Source organism: Molothrus ater, chromosome 6 (genome assembly GCF_012460135.2).
Source record: "Molothrus ater isolate BHLD 08-10-18 breed brown headed cowbird chromosome 6, BPBGC_Mater_1.1, whole genome shotgun sequence".
Classification (NCBI taxonomy): domain Eukaryota; kingdom Metazoa; phylum Chordata; class Aves; order Passeriformes; family Icteridae; genus Molothrus; species Molothrus ater.
In genome coordinates, this window is record NC_050483.2 from 1,563,114 (window position 1) to 1,581,655 (window position 18,542).

The window sequence follows — 18,542 nt, forward strand, 5'->3', positions numbered from 1 at the left end:
CTTCACTTATAGAAATATAAATAGTAGTAGTAGTTTTATTACTGTTTTTTATATTGACTTCTCTCTTTTTTATTCTTTTTTTTTTTTTTTTTGCATGGGAGTTACTGTGGAAGATTTATAATCAGAATATAAAGAAAAGAAATACAATTGTTTTTTAAATATATCAGTATATGCATATCAATTACATATTTTGTCTGTGAATTCTGTTGTGGAAAGGTATAATAGATACTCAAATACTTTTTACAATGATTGGAATTTGTAATAAGGCGTTCTTTAAGGTCCCATCCAACCCAAGCCAGTCTATGATTCTATGAAACTTGTAAGGCTAGGAGGATACCTCAAAAGTCTATAATACACTTCAAAATTATGTGAACTTTTGTAATTGAAAATGATGCTGCTCGAAGAAGAAGAGTGAAGGAAAAGGTTATAGGTTTAGCACCTTTTCCTTGGCCAAAATAATATATGAGGCATTAACATGGCAGCTGGCCTGTGTGTGTGTGTGTGCAATGTACAGCCATGGTTTCCAGGAGCAGTCAGTACTGACTTTGGAAAGGTGACATTTCCAGCTCTTGATCGATGCACCTTGCCCAGAAAAGCTCTGACAACTTCATCCACTTGCTTCATCCACTTGTAAAAACTGCTCAGTTTTTACATAAGTGCTACAAACTCTTGAGCAACCTGTGACCTCCTAGACATGACAAAAGCCACTTCCATCTCAAAAGAATAAGACATGTCCCAGAAGAATACAAAACTGAGTGTGCTGAGCAGTGGGGATCAGCCCTGCCTAGGCTGTTCCTTATTTTTAACCTCTTGGCAGACCATCTGGATAGCAATCTTGGTGGAGGTTGGTGAAGAGAAGCAGCCCCAGTGCAGGGGGAGCTCTCAGGCTGGCCTCACTCAACATGCCAAACAGATATCAGGAAGTGCAGACAGGTGCAGCTGCACACCCAAGACAGGCTAGCAAGTCTTTGCTGTAGGTAGTTTCTGAATGTTTGCAGTTTGGGTCCATGAAACCTTCAGCAGCAAAAAAATGTATTTCTGGACAAATTACATTATTTCAGTATTTAAAGTTCATCAAAATGGCCATATCAAGACATTCATTAGAGGAAAACCATCATGGCCATCATGAACTGGGGTTTTTTGGTCCTTGGATATCATGAACTTGCACTCTGCCAGAAACTCCTTAGTTTGTTTGCTTACATTGAAAATGCTGTGCAATCTTTCTGTCAGATCAGTATGAGTGCCATAATTTTTTTTTTTGTTAATGTGGAAATTGATTATCACTAGAAGGCCTTAGTGTAGAAAAGATTAATCTGTGACTCTCTAAGTAATAGGGAAAAATTGCATTGATGTGACCCATATGGTGTTGGCAGGTTTTCTGGCAAGTCCTGTTCCTAGCACTCTGGCATCTCACGTGAAAAACTGCTGGCTACAGAGTAAGGGTTGTGCAGTCATGCCAAAAAGTCATGTGAGAAGAAAGAGCCAGTAAGACTATTTATAATATGGCAAATAATTGAACTACATATCAAAGTTTAAAAATAATTTGAAAGATGGGATTCAGTATACCTAATTTTGCAGTTTTATTTAGCAGTGAAGATGAGGGTATTATAACAATAGTGCACCTTTCAGAAATGCTGTTTGTTATTAGAAATGAAAAATATATAAAGCATAACTGAAGGAAATTTCAAGGGCATGAAGGAGAAGTGGGGTCTTATTTATTCCACTGCAAACTTTGGAAGAGATCTCAAAGAAATAAGACATTTGGTTTGCTTCTTTTCAAGTATTTTTGCAAGTTTTGCTGCAAGCAAAGCAGTCATCAGCAGAGTCTAGTTTATTCTGTGAGCACATACCTTCAATACATTTTAAACAATTATTTCAAGGATCTGAAATGTAAAGCTTGGGTTTTAGTCGAGCTTGTAAGGTCTCACCACGAAGATGCTTCTAAATTATTTCAAAGAGAAAAACAAAATAGAAGATTTCATGTTCCTTGAAAAAATATTTGCATTTGAAATCCTGTACTAAAAAGATTTGAGTACAGTTTAGAAAGCTTTAAGTAAATTGGGAAGGAGTTAATAATCTTTATCCAAGCAATTTCCCTGTGGAATACTTGATGTCATTTTTATTATGTAAGATCTAGTAAATAGGCCCCCCTCAGATAAGTAATAGCATATTCATTTTTATATGAGAGGTTGTTTCTAATAATAAAACATCCTGTCTGCAAAGTCTTCCTTTGCAGACATCATCACCAAGTATCTAAGTCTCTAAATTTTTTTTCATGTAAATAGTCATTGTTGGTTGTAAAATTTTATAGACTAAACTGCCTAAATAGATGCAGTATGCCCTCTGAAGTTTTGGCCAGAACTCAGATTTAAAGGACTGTGTTGATTTGGCACGGCCTGGGTTTTTGGGAATGGGTGGGGGGTCCCACAGGGGTCTTCTGTGAGAAGCTGCTGGAAGCTCCACCATGTCCAGCAGAGCCAATCTCTGATATCTCTGATGGCTCTGTGTGACCGTGTTCACAGGGGTCTGAGGATGAGGGAAGAGACGAGGATCTGACTCCATGTTCCAGAAGGCTGATTTATTATTTTATGATATATATTACATTAAAAGTATACTAAAAGAATAGAAGAAAGGATTTCATCAGAAGGCTGGCTAAGAATAGAAGAAGAAAGAATGATAACAAAGGTTTGTGGCTTGGACAGAGAGCCACAGCTGGGCTGTGATTGGCCATTAATTAGAAACAACCTAAGATGGGCCAATCACAGATGCACCTGTTGCATTCCACAGCAGCAGATAATCATTGTTGACATTTTGTTCCTGAGGCCTCTCAGCTTCTCAGGAGGAAAAATCCTAAGGAAAGGATTTTTCATAAAAGATGTCTGTGACAGCTCTGAAGATGGACAGGCTGTTGGCCCAATTACAGAGGTTGGTAATGCCTCTATGATGACATATTTAAGAAAATCAAAACAGCACAAGTGCATTTTTTTCCAGGAGTAGCAGGGCACCTCTGCCAGGGGCTGTCCCTGGTGCAGGTATGTGCCACCGTGCTGCGGCAGTGTCCATGGCAGGAGTGCCATGACCTTCTTGAAGAAGCATCTTCATAAAGATGTCCCAGGGGCACAATCCTGGCAGCTGAGGGATTTCCCAGCTCTCAGCCCAGCAGCGGTGAGAGTGACAGGGAGAAAAGGGACTTGAGCACTGTGTGGCAGGTTCCACAGCAAGGAGGCCTTTATTAAAGCAGGGGCCTCTGTAAAGGGAGCCAGGGCCAGCAGCTCGTGTTTCACGGGGAACAGCAGGGGTTTAGATAGGGAACTGGAGCGGTGGGGAGAAACAAATAACAAATGGGATACAGTAACTTGGAAGAGTGACAAGGGAAAACTCAATGGGATACAACACATTGACATGGAACAGCAAGGGATCGTGGGCGGGAGGGTTTCCTCACCCGAACTTTAGTGTGCTTTGTTCAAGGGTTGGCTTTCCAGGGGAGAGCAACCATTCTTTTGCTGGCTGATTCCTCGGCTCCCACACCACAGGCTGCCTCCATCTCGGTGCAGCCTGCAGCGAGCCTTGCCTGCCCAGCAGCCCCCAGCCAGCCACACCACAGGCAGAAGGGCAGGGGCAGCAGCAGTGGCAGCTTCTCCTGACCTTCTCTCTGGGAAACAAAACTCACCAGCCCAGCTTCCTGATGGCAGATTGCAGGAGGCACTTGGCACTGTCAAACAAGTCTGAGTTGGCACTGGTGGCAGCTTGGGTCTGAGGAGAGGTGTTAAGTAGCACCAGTGCCATGGCAGCTGCCTCTGCCCACGTGGTGGCCAAATGGCCAATGGTGGAAACACGGCGAGTGACCCCCCAGTGTGGAACCTAGATGAAATCAAACTCTCAGCACTACAGGATCCTGCAGGGATCTTCGAATTAATGGAACTTGTTGGCAATGGTACCTACAAGCAGCAATTTTTCTTCTAGTCAGAGAAGAGGAGGAAGTGAGGACATGTGAGGGAAAAACAACTTTTCCAAGGTCAGTGGAAAAGAAAGAGGGGGAGGACGTGCTCCAAGCATCAGAGCCTGTGGAAATCCAGGGCACCACAGGGGATATTTCTCTGTCTGCTCTGGGGTGCCCTGACCCCCAGGGCAGCACTGACTCTGACCCTCATTCATGGAGAAAGTTTCCCAGACTTCAAGACAGACTGGAATCCACAAAAGTGTGAAATAGATTATAGAGATAGTGTGGGTGTGATTATAGAGAGTAGTGTGTGTGTGTATCACTGGGTGGGAAATTGAGGTTTTGGGATTTTTAGTGTGTTGTGGATGGAAGCAAGATGGAGGGCACAGGGTGCTATCCTGGGTTTCTTCTTCATGCTTCTTCTTCCTTCTTCTCCATGGGTTTGGGTGGCATTTTGTAATTCGGCAGAAAAGTCCCCATTGCAGCTCTTTGGGATCAGTCATTGGGTTAAAAGGGAAAATAATCCAGGTGTCAGTTCTTAATTGGATAGTTTAGTCTTAAAAAACCTTGTACCAAGAGATTGTTGGCCATTTTGTGCCTTCTAATGAAAAGCTGCTGAACTCACTGTAGTGAGACTGTTTCACTGATAAGAAATAATAAACACCTGAGTCTGAACATGAATTAGTGTCTCAAGTGCCTTCAATCCAGACCCAGAGAAACCCACAGACTGGTACAGCCAGAGGAGATTCCTGTGCAGTGAGGACTGTGGTGAAACAAGCTGGCCCCTGAAATGTATGAGGTCCTCAGGGAATGCAGAGATCATTGCAGCCCGTGGGAGAAGTGCTCACACCAGAGCAGGTGGATGCTGGAGAAAGCTGTGATCCAGTGGGAGACCTGAGTGGAGAGAGAGGGCCCCTGCTCCCAGAGACAGAGAGCCCTTGCTCCCAGACCAGAGCAGCCTGTCCTTAGAGGACTGCACCCTGTGGATGAGTGACCCACACCACAGCAGTTTTGGGAAGACTCTTTGCCCGTGGGAGGGACCTAACTGCAGAGCAAAGACTCCATGAGCAAACAGAAGCTCATGAATGACAAACTGACCGAAATCCCACATCCTGCCTCCCTTCGCTGCCGTTGGGAAGGAGGGAGAGGCTGGGGAGAAAAAAAAAGATGTTTTAAAGGCTTCATTTACTTCTCATTATCCTCCTGTGAATCTCTTAATAATAAATTTCCTTTATACCTTTAAATGTTTTGCCCTTAGAGTGTTTTTCTCCCTTATCTCAAGTCATGAGCCCTTCATTAATTTTTTTCCCTTTCCTCTGCCCAGCTATAGCAGGAGAGGGTAAGTGAATTACTTCCTAGGTGCCTGGCCAGTGTCAAACCACGACAGGGACCCAGCCAGGGTCTTGCCCTCTTGTTCTGCTTTCTTCCCTTGGCCTTTGTGAGAAGTGTGGTGGCGTTTTAAACTTGAACTTAAGACATGCAGATCAGTGTCACCTTAGGGTAGTAGTATGAAAAGTAATTGGAGATAGTGGCTGTGTGATAGATGAAGGGATGCAGTGTCCATCAGTTAGAAAACAGGGAATGAAGCAGCCCCACTCACTGCTCCCAGGTTTGGCTGGTGTCTGAGCAGTGCAGCTCCGGTGAGTGATTTTAAAAGCTGGTTACAGAATCTGATCCTACTGCCTAAGGCAATCCTATAGAAATTGAAAAACCTCATAAAATCTTGTCTTTTGTTTTGGGAGAGAGAAAAGAAGAGTTCTAGTATGTAATAACGGACTTCAATCTTTTGAAGGTTAAACAGGAGACAGTTGGAAATTTTCTTGTTTTCCAGTGTCCTAGAAATAGGAAGTGCTTTAAACATCTGAAAATGTGACACTTGGAATTCATTTTTTGATGACAACTTACCTAAAATCTCAAATTTCCCCTTGTTCTGTAGAAATGAGTACAACATGCTGAGAAATTGTGTATCATTTGCTCAGGTACAATCTTAAGCAAGAATCAAATTCTGAAATAAGTACTATGCATAGGCATTTATTCTCCTCAGTTAGTAGGGCTTAAAGCTGTCTGGTTTTGCTGGCATCCCATGGGATTTCACTTTGTCAGGTAGTCAAGAAATCAAGTGAACATAGGTTTTATCATTTATTGAACATACACTTATGTTATTCAATGGGAAGAAATTTAGGTTTGAAGAACTGTAATTTCTTTCAGTCCAAGCAAACAGGTCACTCAATACAGATGTTAAATGGCATTTATTACTATTTAACAAAATAATTATTTATATCGATCTTTTAAATTTGTTTATCTCCACATTACTTCCTTCTATAGTCAGTTGCTCTATAAAACTAAGACTATTGAAGAGACTATTTGAACTCTGTTGATCAGAGACTATTTGAACTATTTTATTTCAACTATGAATTGAACTATTTTTCATGGTTCAAGTTAAATTGTAAATAGTGACCTGCTTATTTTGGTTTGTCCTGTTCATAATTTCTGATCATCATTTATATTATTTAGTAATTCAATGCAGTATAAGTGACATAAGAAGGGTTTCAAAACTGGTGTCTGAAGTTTTAACTTTCCTGTATAAAATTTGCTGAAAAAGCAGTATATAAAGTAGTTAACAGTTTGCAGTATATGACCTCTTGGTTTTTCATTGTTATCCTGAATTTTCAGATGTAGCTTATTTAAAATTTTATCACGATTACATTAATTTTTTTAATTATTATTTTATATTTTTATTTTTCAGGTCTGGCAAAATGTTTCAGCAGAGAAAGGGAATTTTCATCTGGCCTCGAAAAAGGAAGAAAATCAAAGCACCCAGGAGTGTGATTCTCAAGATGTAAGATGAGCTCACCTGAAAAATAAGGCCTAATCTAGCTTGTATGAAAACATGAATGCTTTAGGTGACTGTCAGTGGGACTTTTCCTATTCAGGATGGTAGACATATTAATTTATAAAGCCACTATGTTCTGTATTAAAGTGCTGAGGAGCAAATGCTCCTTGCTGTCAATATGTGCATGTATATCATCAAGGTTTCTGTTCAAAACTGCTTAATGGAATTGGTAGAGCTGTTGCAGGAAGAGCAGTGGTGGAAAGCGGTGTCATTTGATGTTTAACCATTTCAAAAATCTGTTTGTTCCTGGGTGAAGCGTTGTCTGCATTATAGTGAGATGAAAACCCTTGTTTACATGTCATTATATTTATTACTAATTTATTTATTTCTAATAGTCAGGCACAGCCTTCACAGATGCTTTGTTTAACAAAGCAAAGCCTTTGGGAGGATGTAAGACATGACAGCATAATAATTGAAAGGATGTGATATCGTTCACTGCCAGTCTAGGAAAGCTGTAAAGCTGTGTTTTTCTTATGATGGCTCTGACAGAAAGCTAAATCTGCTGCTTTTACTGAGACCATACACTCAGTCAAAAAGCATGGGATGAGCTCTTCTCAGAAATCTCAAATGCATGGATTGTGGCTGTAATTATAAAGATAAAAATAGAACAGGAAAAAAAACCAGAAAAAAATGAGCAAGACAAATTTTGTTGTGAGAGTCTGCTCTGACTGTTGAGGATTTTCTGCTCAATAGTTCAGAAAGTATAGTGATACTCTGACTAATTTGCAGGTGAAAAAATATATATATATATATATATATATATATATATAAAATACTCAACATATATTGAATATATTGTTATATCTTGAGATAAAACCCTGTGGAGGTAACTGAGTAACTTGCTGTTAGTGATCATGACAGTATGAAGAAAATTCTGGAAAAAAAATCTTACATAATTCAGTATACAATATATTTTTTTAATTATACCGTATCCATTTATTACAAAGGTGTTATAAGTTTGTTCAGGTTATAAGTTACCTCCCTTCTGCCACATCCTCCACAGAACAAGGAGAAATTGCATACCCATAAGAGTGCTTACCTTGCTGTTGCACATTTCTTAATATCTAAAGGTAAAGGAAACTTCAGTTGTTAATAAAATTTGAAGGAGGGGAAGAAAAACATGTAACATTATGAAGTTGGAGTGAACTCTATTTAGATTATGACTAGAGGTTAGTTATTCCTTAGAAAAGTTGTGTGAGGCTTGATGAAATGTAGAATACTTTTAGAAGAGACTGAAATAATTTAGGGTAAATACTTGTGTCAGAAGTTCAAACAACTCTTTTTTACTGAAATGAATACATTAAAAGAGAAAGAAAAAGAAAATAACTGTTAATATATTTCAAAAATCAAAAGAGTATTTCGTTTCAGTATCAAGTACTGTGATGAAAGACACCTAAAAGATTCACTTTTCCATAAAATCAAGGTTTTAGTTATTTAGATAAGCTGGTGGTTGCTTTTTGTACTTCTAGCAACTAGTATTTTGAACTGTTTAGTCAGTCAGCAGATGGACACACTGTCCATCTTAACATAGGCTAAAATGGACATAAAAATAGAGCAGGTGATGACATTGGTCTAGCAAACTTTTACTTCATCATCACCATCATCACCATCACCATCTCCCATTAACATAGAGAGAAGGACACAAGGAAGAATTGAAACTATTATTTTTGAGAACTGAACTAAAAATGTCTCTTTCCCACAGTTAGGCTTCATATATTGGCATTAGAGATACCACCTTTAAGTTTGAAAGAGCTGGAAGGAGTTTATTTTCCCAAAGGATCATATTACTTCAGTAATACAAAGCTGCAGTTTGGACCTGTGCACTTGGAGAAAATTCAACACTTAGGAAGAGTTTTAATTGTGTTTTTTCATTACTTGTCTGTGTGTAATTTTTTCTGAAGTTTTTACAGAAGCTTAACTTCAAATGAAGGAAGATTAAGGTTGGATGGTTAAGGATGTAATGCAGCATTTTTAAGAAAAATTAGTGAAGATGTACTTAAAACTCTGTTGCTTAGAAACCTAATATTTCAGCAATCCTTTCTCAGAACTTTACAAAGATCCTTTTGTTGTGTCTCTGATAAATAAAATGTGATTTATATTTTGGAAGAATTAAGGTAGTGAAGACTAACTAGAGAAGAACATGCAATCTTACAGGTACTGAGGCAAAAAATAAAGCAAAATGGTTATTTGCTGGTTCCAACTGGTGTTTTTAAGTCTGTATGGCTAAGCATCTCTAGCTTAAATTTGTGATCTTTCTGCAATTTTATATTTATGGGGTTTATGGCTGTTCACAGTAATTAGTGTAGTTTACATTATAACAAATAAAAATGAAACTGTATTGACAAATGGGATACAGAGTAGCAAAGTTGGAAATTAGACACTGCTGATATTTATCTGTAATGAAATTTGACATAGGACCAGTAATAGCCAGAAGTAGGTAGAATCTCCTGTGATACAGAATCCGAAATTCATCAAAAACCAAAAAAATATTAATTTCAATATTGTTGTAAAAGTTTGCATTCTTTAGTTTATTTTCACTTTATTAGAAGCATCCTGTCAATACTTAGCCTTATCCAGAGATGTTTTCCTATGTCTGACTCCTGAAAGTCTCTGTGCAGAACCAGTTCTGCAGAGCTTTTTCCCCTGTATCCCTTCCTTTTTCTGTCTTCCCAAAATTTTGGCTTTTACACCATAATTTACTTCATTCTTTTTCATGTCAAATAATTCTTATGCATGTAACATATCGCTTTAAACCACCTATTTGGTATTGCTAAAACATCAACGAATGTATAAAATTATTCTTTGTTCTCTGTTGTCATATTAGATTTTTTGCTTTGTCCTTATAGAATCTTCACTGATGAATAGAAGTGATAGTGCTTTTATTTACTGCCTTAATTTCCTGCAGTAAACAAACACTATACGTTCATTATTCATTCAGTGACAAAGGACATTCAGTATTGGAGCCAAAATTGTACACATTTCTAAGCAACTACAGCATTTTGCTTTATTTCCTTAAATCAGTTTCAGTTTCAGAGCTTTGATCACATTGCTCTCTCCAATTGTTTTCCAAAGGGTGTAGCAAGAGGAAAAAAAGCCATTTTTATAACAAAATTTCAAACTAATAAAATCCTTAAAGTAAATTTGATTCTGTAAATGAAGACTAGGAAGGTCATAAGAAGTTACATCATCTGAGTTTAAGCATCCCCTTAGCACACTGTGATCTAAACCAGAAAAAGGATATGAAAAACTGCAGAGGTGTCTTCTGAAAAGGTACATGCACATTTCACATACTTCTTGTTCTGCATCTTCTAAACAGTAATTAGAGCAGCTTCCAGTAGAGATCTGTAACAAATTCATGAGCAAATCTGATAAAACATGTCTTGAGTAAACAGTGAGCCTAACCTGGTTAATGGCAACTAGGAGAACTAGTTTGTCAGCTGACCTAACCACCCCATCCTTTTCTCCTGTATCTGGTTGATTTTCTTCAGAATTAACTCAGTACTTTCTCCCCATCACACTCTACAAACAACTTCTGTATCTGCCTTTTGTGCCCCATGGAGCCAAAAGGAGTAGCAGTGCAAAGGATCGCTGAAACTCCAATGTCTGGTCAATTCAATCTGTATGATGCTCTTTAGGAGCAGCAGAATTATTTTCTAACTGCAAAAGCTGTTATAATACCACTTATTTAAACTTGATTTCCTGTCCACTTGGGAATGGATTAATTTGACTTTAAATTGTTATGATTTTTTTTCGACCATAAAGCCAGTTCTGATTTGCTGAGTTGATGCAGCAGAAAATACTTCAAGTTACATGGTTCAGCTGTTCACAGATAAAGTTGCATGATTTGATAGCCAATGGACATGCTGAGTTCTGACTGGCTTGTTGAAAATTTTTAAAATAAAAATGCACCCTTTAATTATCCACCTTTGTCATTTATACATCCAGCTGTGAAACTCTCCAGCTTTGCAGTGCTGTTTACTAGGACAATTGAATACCATAACTTCTCAAATTTTCTATACATTACCAATCAAGATGCAGATTTTATAACCAGAATTTCACACACAGATACTTTGTTGATTGGGCTGCATGCTAAGCTGATGAAAGCAGCACAGCAAATTATTTTTGCTTTTTCTTAGTTTCTACCATGTCAAGCTCTCATTCTGTCTTTTGTAATGAGTGTACCTCTCATGGGAAGGAATCTGACAGACAGAGAGTCACACAGACAGACATACAAACCAATCCACTACTTGGCCTAGAGGGAGCTAACCACAATAACAAACATTTAATGTTTTGCTTTCTTTGTCTGTCACCTAACGTTTTGAAAGGTATTCTAGTTCATTGGGTTTAAACTCCTGCACTGATCTTCAGCTGAGGGACACAAAGATATGTGTGTTGTGTGTATTTGTATACTTATGTGTTTATATATCCATTTATATATACACACATAAAAGCCCATGAATACACACATGGGGTGTGTGTGTCTGTGTTTATATATGTGCCTGAGGTCATATGTGGATGGGATTCAGTTTGGGTTCTGTTAAACCCAGTCCTATGTGTGTCTGTGTGTGTGTCTGTGTGTGTGTCTGTGTGTCTGTCTGTGTGTCTAACACCTCACCCATAGGAACTGGTTACAATCCTGGCTACTGAACTGTTGTTCTTCAATCTGTAATTTGTTTGGTAATGATACACAATGATTCACAGTGACAGGGAGTCAATAATGAATAGGTTATGCTTTAACATCATAAAGGCATTCCTAAGAAAAAGTCCCTACTATCTTTCTCCAACATATGGTGTGCTCCTAAAAAGAAAAGATCTCTGAGTGGACAAATATGAAATACTACAGACATAAGTTTTTATTTCTATTTTCCTATCAAGATAGCCTTTTTTACCTGGTCTATGAAAAGAGTATGCAAGACTACTCACCCAAAAAGCATTGTTTTATCATTTGCTGTTATTTCTTCTAAAGCAGACCTGATTTTGTTTTCTTCCTTTGCATATGTCTTAAGAAGTTGGCCTTTAGCTTTATTAATTCAATTAATAGTTTTTGCTTCCTATCTCCTATAAATTATGTTGGTGAAATAGGTTACCTGATTTCGTGTTCTAGTATGTACAGTCAGAGAAAATTCTAGATATGTAAATTATCATATTTAATTAGCATTATTTCTATCCTCTTCATTACACATTTTGCAATACTATTGATTGTTTGACCTATAGTATCTTTTGTCCTCAAGCTGTACACCTAGAAGTCACCTAAATCCTCATTTTTTCTGAAGATGTTTCAGCTTGAAATATTTTTTAAAATCTAGATTAAGAGTAAATAATTTAAATGGAATTTTTGACAGGACCACACTTAAAAAGTTTTAAAGTATTAAAAGTCTACTAAAATTTGCTACTCTGTCATCTGACTTTTTAGTCTTTATCTAAGACATAAACCACATGTTTTGTTTGATTTTTTTGTCATAAAAGGAGTAGGTGCTTTATCAATAGACTTTATTTTAACCAATACTGCCTTGATTATTCCCTATATGAATCCAACTCTTATTTGCTGCTGGCTAGAGTGGGAAAATATGAAAAAGAGTTCCCCACATCAAATCCATCTGCATCCTCTCAGAGACTGACTTCAGTAGCTTAAACATTACTAAACCCCCCACTGTTACATTGGAAAGAGTCTTGATGACTTAAAACTTTATAAAAACCCTGTCATTTCCACTCCATTTAAATGTATCACTTTTAATAGCAAAAAAAGTTGATAAATTCTAATGTGAACTCCTTTTAGAGTAATGATCAAGTATTATGAATATTTGACTGTATTTCATGTTTCAACTCCTTTTCTTATGACATCCTTAATCCTGCTCCTGAAGGGACTTTTGTTTAAGTTCAGTAGAATTTTCAGTGTTGAGTAAATCTCTGGTTTCATATCTGGAGATCTCCTTGGTTTAAAAATCTACCTTGTAGTTGATTTTATTTATGCTGTGCAACTCTGTTTTCCCAGATATTAAAAAGCATATTGGCAAAGAATATAACATTATTCCTTGAATAAAATGACAGCAATTAAAACACCAAGATTTTTCACCTTGAGACTCATTTAATTTCCTCATTCAGTGACTTTACATTCCTATTCAGGGATTATTATACCTTAGAGATCTAGAGTTTAGACAAGAGAATAGTAATAGAGAAGTTCTAACTGTAATGCTGATTTTCTACTGTTTTTTACTATTTCCTCACTCATAAAAGACACTTGTAATTAATTTTCTGTTCCCTAGGACCACTTGTAGAAGTAAACTTCACTATTGGTGATGAGATTTAAACATGAAGTAAAAAAGCTGGATAAGTATCGAGTTTCAAATTGTTAAACTGGCTGTCACAAGACTGTATTGTTGAAGACTATTACAGGGATATGGGAAGCTGGGATAAGCTCAGCTATGAAAACTTGTTCCATTTCATCAACTAGGCTTAAGAGAAGACCCGGTGATTTTTTTTTTTTTTTTTTTGAATGTTTTTGGAAAAAATCTGAAGTAGTTATCTCTGCCATTTCTGTTGACAGGTTGCCAAGACATGTTTGGGGAATCGCAATGATTCAACATCTCGTTTGAAGGCAGCAGAAACAGGGACAAGCTTTCAGGTATTCCCTTTCTGAGTAATTGTTGGGTTTTACTAAAAGGTCTTGTGAAATGCAGTTACTTGAAGTATACTTACACATTCTTCACCAAGTTCTGTCTCAAAAGAGAAGACTACTTAGTTCAGACTTTGACTGCATCTGATTGCAGTTCATCTGTTCAAAATGTTTTCTGGCTAGTAACAATTTGCAAACTCTTAAATATTTTAAGAGCTGGTGGTCAAATTACTTGATTTGATAGTGTGATGTCTATAGCCCTGGAAGCAGGAGTAGGAGAGATTTCCAAAATAATTAAATATTAAATACATATATAATTGGTATATATATATATATATATATATAATATGCAGTGATATGAAGCTGTATGCAGCATCAGACTTGTATGGTTTTGCACTGTGCCGGTTGTTAATCATGCTTTCTTTAAGAGAGATCCGGACTCTTTTCTAGGGATAATTCCATTGCCATGGAATTTTAACGTACTTTCTTTTATTTCTGCTTACGTATATATGTTTTCTATATACCATGTTTTTACCTCTACAGAAGTTTCACAGCCCTCCATGGACTACACCTGAAGATAAAAAATCACCTGAAAAGAAGGAGAAAAAATACGAAGAATCAGTTAGTAAACCAGAAAAAAAACTCTAAATGCTACTAATCTACATTGAAAACTGCCAGTCACTTCCATCTCATGTTCTGTTAGCACAAAGGCATGAAATGTCCCAGGTTTCTAAAGCATGGATTTTTCACTATTTTATGAATGTCTGTAAATTAGTCTAGAACAGATCAATTAGTACCTTACAGCAATAATCCAAAATGGATGTTTGAAGAAATGCTTTGTAATGCACTCCAGTTTTTGAATTCTTGTTCTACCTTATCTACCTTATTCTTGTTCTACCTTATCTACCTAGTAATTGTATACTATAAATTACCTTCTTTGTAAACAACAGACATTCTCAAGTATATTTCTCAGATTGTTTTATTTCATGTAATTTTGTGGCTGATTAGTTTCTGATATTAAGGGGCAGTCAGTGTGTGTGGGGGGAAGATAGCTGTGTGACCATATTTGAAGTACAATCCTTAAGTGCAACTGTAAAAAGAGAACTGTGTGCGTGGGGCTCCATCTATACTTACCTTTTAGTATTTCCATCTCAAATCTACTTACTTACACAATAAAATATGTTTATTTTGTTCTTTTTTTTCCTCACTGCTATCTTAACTAGTCCATTTCTGAGCACTGAAAAGCTGACAGAATTGGAGTTTCAGGGATGGAGATAGAGAGGATCATTACTTTGGGGATTCAAGCAAAAAAGTTTGCAGGTAGTACTGAATTACAGTTTCCTAGCTTGGATGGCAGCCATGGGAAGTCAGTTTCATCCCCTATATTTGTGCTGATCTCAACAGAATAAAATATACTTCAAAGAGTAAAGCCCTGTTTTGTCCATGACAGTTGGCCTTTGATCACTCCATCAGGGAGGATTGATTGCAGAAAGCTCTGTCACTCATGGATTATTTCAGTTTCTCCTCAGTCACATACTCCATGACAAGAAAGCAGAAAGAAAGGGAGGAGAAGAGAGAATGTTTTGCTTGTCTGTGTGTATGTCATTATGGGTCAAATTTAAGAATTCATATGCTGCATCTTTTTGAGATGCAAATCTTTCAAGAACAGTTGGACTAGTAAACTGCCTGATGCAATGCTATGCAATCCCTAGCAAGAAGTGTTTTAAGCATTTGTAACTTGTAAACTTCCACCTTTGTCTTAATGCACATCTCAGCACATTTTTTACTAGATTTAAAGTAGTTATACTAATTTACTTTTTCTTGCTTTGTATCAGTTTAAAAGCAAATAGACAAAGCTTTTATTTGCTTAGTGGTCCTCTGTCTTCGGTTTTAGCATTTAGATTTTACCTCTCCTTCAACAGTCTCCTTCAATACCTGCCTTTTCCTTGCTGGTATGAATAATCTTTCACCCTGACACTTTGTATATGCTCCTCTACTCAAAGGTAGATAGTTGCAATTTCTCATTCTTGAGAAAATACAATTTTAAAAAGAAAAAAAACCTCATGAGCTGACCAAATGATGACAAAATAGGGTTTAAGACTATCCATGTTAAGAGTCAAAAGAAGTGAAATTGTGGCCACAAAATTAATCAGAAAAGAGATGTGGCTTTTTGCATCTGATCCTAAATCTTGCTGAAGACAGTCTGCTGTCTTTCAAAATATTCAGTGAGCAAGAGACTTGTGATCTTCTCATATCTACAGCTGGCATTAATTTCTAGTGATGGCAAAGGCAACATTTCTTTGCATATGACACACCTTAACTGAAAAGGTCACTGAAAATCTGTTTCAGTCATCTGTCAAGAAAGGATCTCCACTGCACAGTGGTTGAAGCCCTCCAGCAGGACAAAAGCCTGTGAGCACAATGCTTCCTGTAGCTTTAGAAAGAAGCCTTTGTCAATAGGATCCCCTTCATCAGGCAGCCTGTAGTAGATACCAACCACAAGGTTCCTTTGCTGCCTTGGGCACTGATTGTTACCTACAAGGCTTTTGCCTTGCTCATGGCTGTTCTTCAAAGACAGCTCCTCACATGGAATCCACTTCTTGACGTAGAGGGCAATCCCTCCACTCTCCTTCCTGCCCTTATCTGCTGAACAGGCTGTAGCTATCAGTAGTGACAATCCAGTCATGGGATTCATCCTGCCAAGTTCCAGCAGTGCAACAAGGTGATAACTTTCTTCCAGCACAGTGGTTTCCAGCTCCTCCTGTTTGTTGCCCATGCTGCGTGTGTTGATTTGCAGGCACCTCAGCCTGCCTGTCAGCCATGTCACCCTCCCAGAGGAACACCCCTTTTCTTCCTTTGACATAATTTTCTGGTGTTTTGCCTGTCAGCTTTTGTTACCTTTCCTTTCCTGACAAAGCCAACCCTAGAACTGCCTTGGCCTCTTACCACTCCCTTGCACTTCATTGCCTTGCATGCCCATCTCCTGCCTTGACTTGCTTACAGCTTTTGTCCCTGGCCTTGCTCAGCTTTGTCTGCCCTTCCTTTGCCTTGCTTTTCCCATCTGAACCTTGCATTTCCTTACTTACACCTCCATGTCCTTCCCTTGCCATTCCCACCACTCCATCTTCTTGCTTTGCCATAGTCAGTCACACTTCACCTTGACTTTCCTACCTCTTTTTTCCTGTCTTTGCTTTGCCTTGCTTTCTTCTAAGACTCATTGCCTTGCCTAGCCTTACCTTGCCCTGTTTTGCCTTTCTCTGATTGGCAGACTGTACCTTGCACCAGAAACACTGAAGTGCTCTCCTTCCTAAAGAGTGGAACTGATGTTCTCTGGCAAGAGCTCATCACCAACATTTAGATACTGCCAACAATAAAGATCTCACAAATAAACAGACCCCACATGAAAGGTGGTAGGACAGAAAGTCCTCCTGATATCAGCTCCCTGGGCAGCCTATAACCCCCACCTGAAACACTGGCATTGCATGCTTTCCTTCCCATACAAGAAAACTTCCTGAATTTTTCAAAGGCCTGCCAAAAATTAGGTTTTGGCTTACAACAATATTTTCAAGGATTGCTCTCACACAAGAGAGAGAAGGACAAAAGGAACTTGTTAGCATTTACTTCCCATGGGCAGCTTATAACCTACAATTTAGACACTGACTCCATGCTTTCCTTTCCAGGATAAAGGCCTTTCCAACACTTCTGCAGGCAAACCACAAAATGAGGATACAACCTCCTAATTAATACATCCAAGGATTCCACACAACAGAGAACAGAAGAAAAGTGGTTGATGCCATTTACCTCCCATGGACAGGTTATTAACTCACCTGAAACACAGTGGGTACATGCTTTCCTGCCCAAGGAAAAGCTGTTTCAACAGGCTAGCAATGATATGATGATAAAGACTGGGAAGTATTGCTCCTACACAAGAGAGGGCAGGACAGAAGTGATTCTTCAGCATTTACCTATCTCAACATCCTATAACAGGCACCTAAAACACTGCAGCGACATCCTTCCTTTCCCCTGCAAAAGCATGTTTTTACACTCTCAACGGGCCAGCACCAAAACAGGGATACCACCTCCAGTAATGAATATGTCTGAAGTTTGTTCTCACACAAAAGTGGCAGAACAGAAGTGGCTTGCTGGCACTTACTGCCTGCTGGAAGGCTACAACCTACATGTGAAACACTGAGGCTTCGTGCTTGTCTTCCCATTGAAGCCACACACCAACACTTAGATACTGCAATCAAGAATGAGCATGTCTGAGCACAGTCCTAACACAAAAATGGTAGGACAAAAATGTCTTGCTGATCTTTACCTCCCAGGGCAGGTAAAGATGTAATCTTTACAATCTGTACATGAAGCGCTGTGGCTACACACTTTCATTCCAATGGAAAAGCCCTTGTGGAAATATGAAAGTGTATTCTGCTGCATATGGCTGAGGAGCAAATTGCACACCACCGTGAGGGGGGTGCACTTGACGTGTTGCAAGGGAAAGGTGTGTGCCACTTCATATTGGAATAGGTGCTTGAAAATAAGAGTCATGTCAGTGAAATCCTTCTGTCCTGGAACATTTTGTTTGAGAGCTGTGACAAGACTCCACGTTGGATCTGCATGTTTTGTGGTCTAAAAATACCGTGATACATTCTCTTCTTTGGCAAGTGCACCCTGCCATCTAGCGGAGCTATTGAAAGGCAGCTGTCCTGGTTTAGGGCACATTCTGGAGGAACCCTCCGAATCGGGGTCCCTCTAGAAAGCAAATCCAAGTGGCCTCTCGCCCAACTGGTTCGAGAAAAGATTTACTTGGAGAAAAGTGGAAAAAACCTGTTTATTTAACAGGCAAAGCATTCAGCAGCACAAAAATTGAACAATATTAAACGATAAAACCTCCTGCAGGTCTGAAGAGATGACAGGCTCCCCCTCGTGGGCTGTAGCTCGGCTCACTGTGATCAGTCACTCCAGGACAGTGGCATGGGGAAGGTAAAAGCCAACAAGTCCTTTCTCCTGGTACCCTTAGTGTGGGATCAGTCAGTGGGGCAGCTCCTTTTCAGATCCTGCATTGGTGAGGGAGAAGAAATGTGGAGGTATATAAACCT

The 18,542-nt window shown here is 38.6% G+C and overlaps 1 protein-coding gene across 1 annotated transcript in view; it reads left to right on the forward strand.

Moving 5' to 3' along the window:
• Positions 1 to 14,640, forward strand: part of LUZP2 (leucine zipper protein 2) — a 147,914-nt gene extending 133,274 nt beyond the window's left edge. Inside the window, exons 10-12 of the mRNA XM_036384310.2 lie at positions 6,687 to 6,779; positions 13,378 to 13,455; positions 13,990 to 14,640. Of these exons, the coding sequence (XP_036240203.1) occupies positions 6,687 to 6,779; positions 13,378 to 13,455; positions 13,990 to 14,094 (276 nt within the window). The 3' untranslated portion in view covers positions 14,095 to 14,640. The remainder of the gene's footprint in view (positions 1 to 6,686; positions 6,780 to 13,377; positions 13,456 to 13,989) is intronic.
• Positions 14,641 to 18,542: the final 3,902 nt, after the last annotated feature.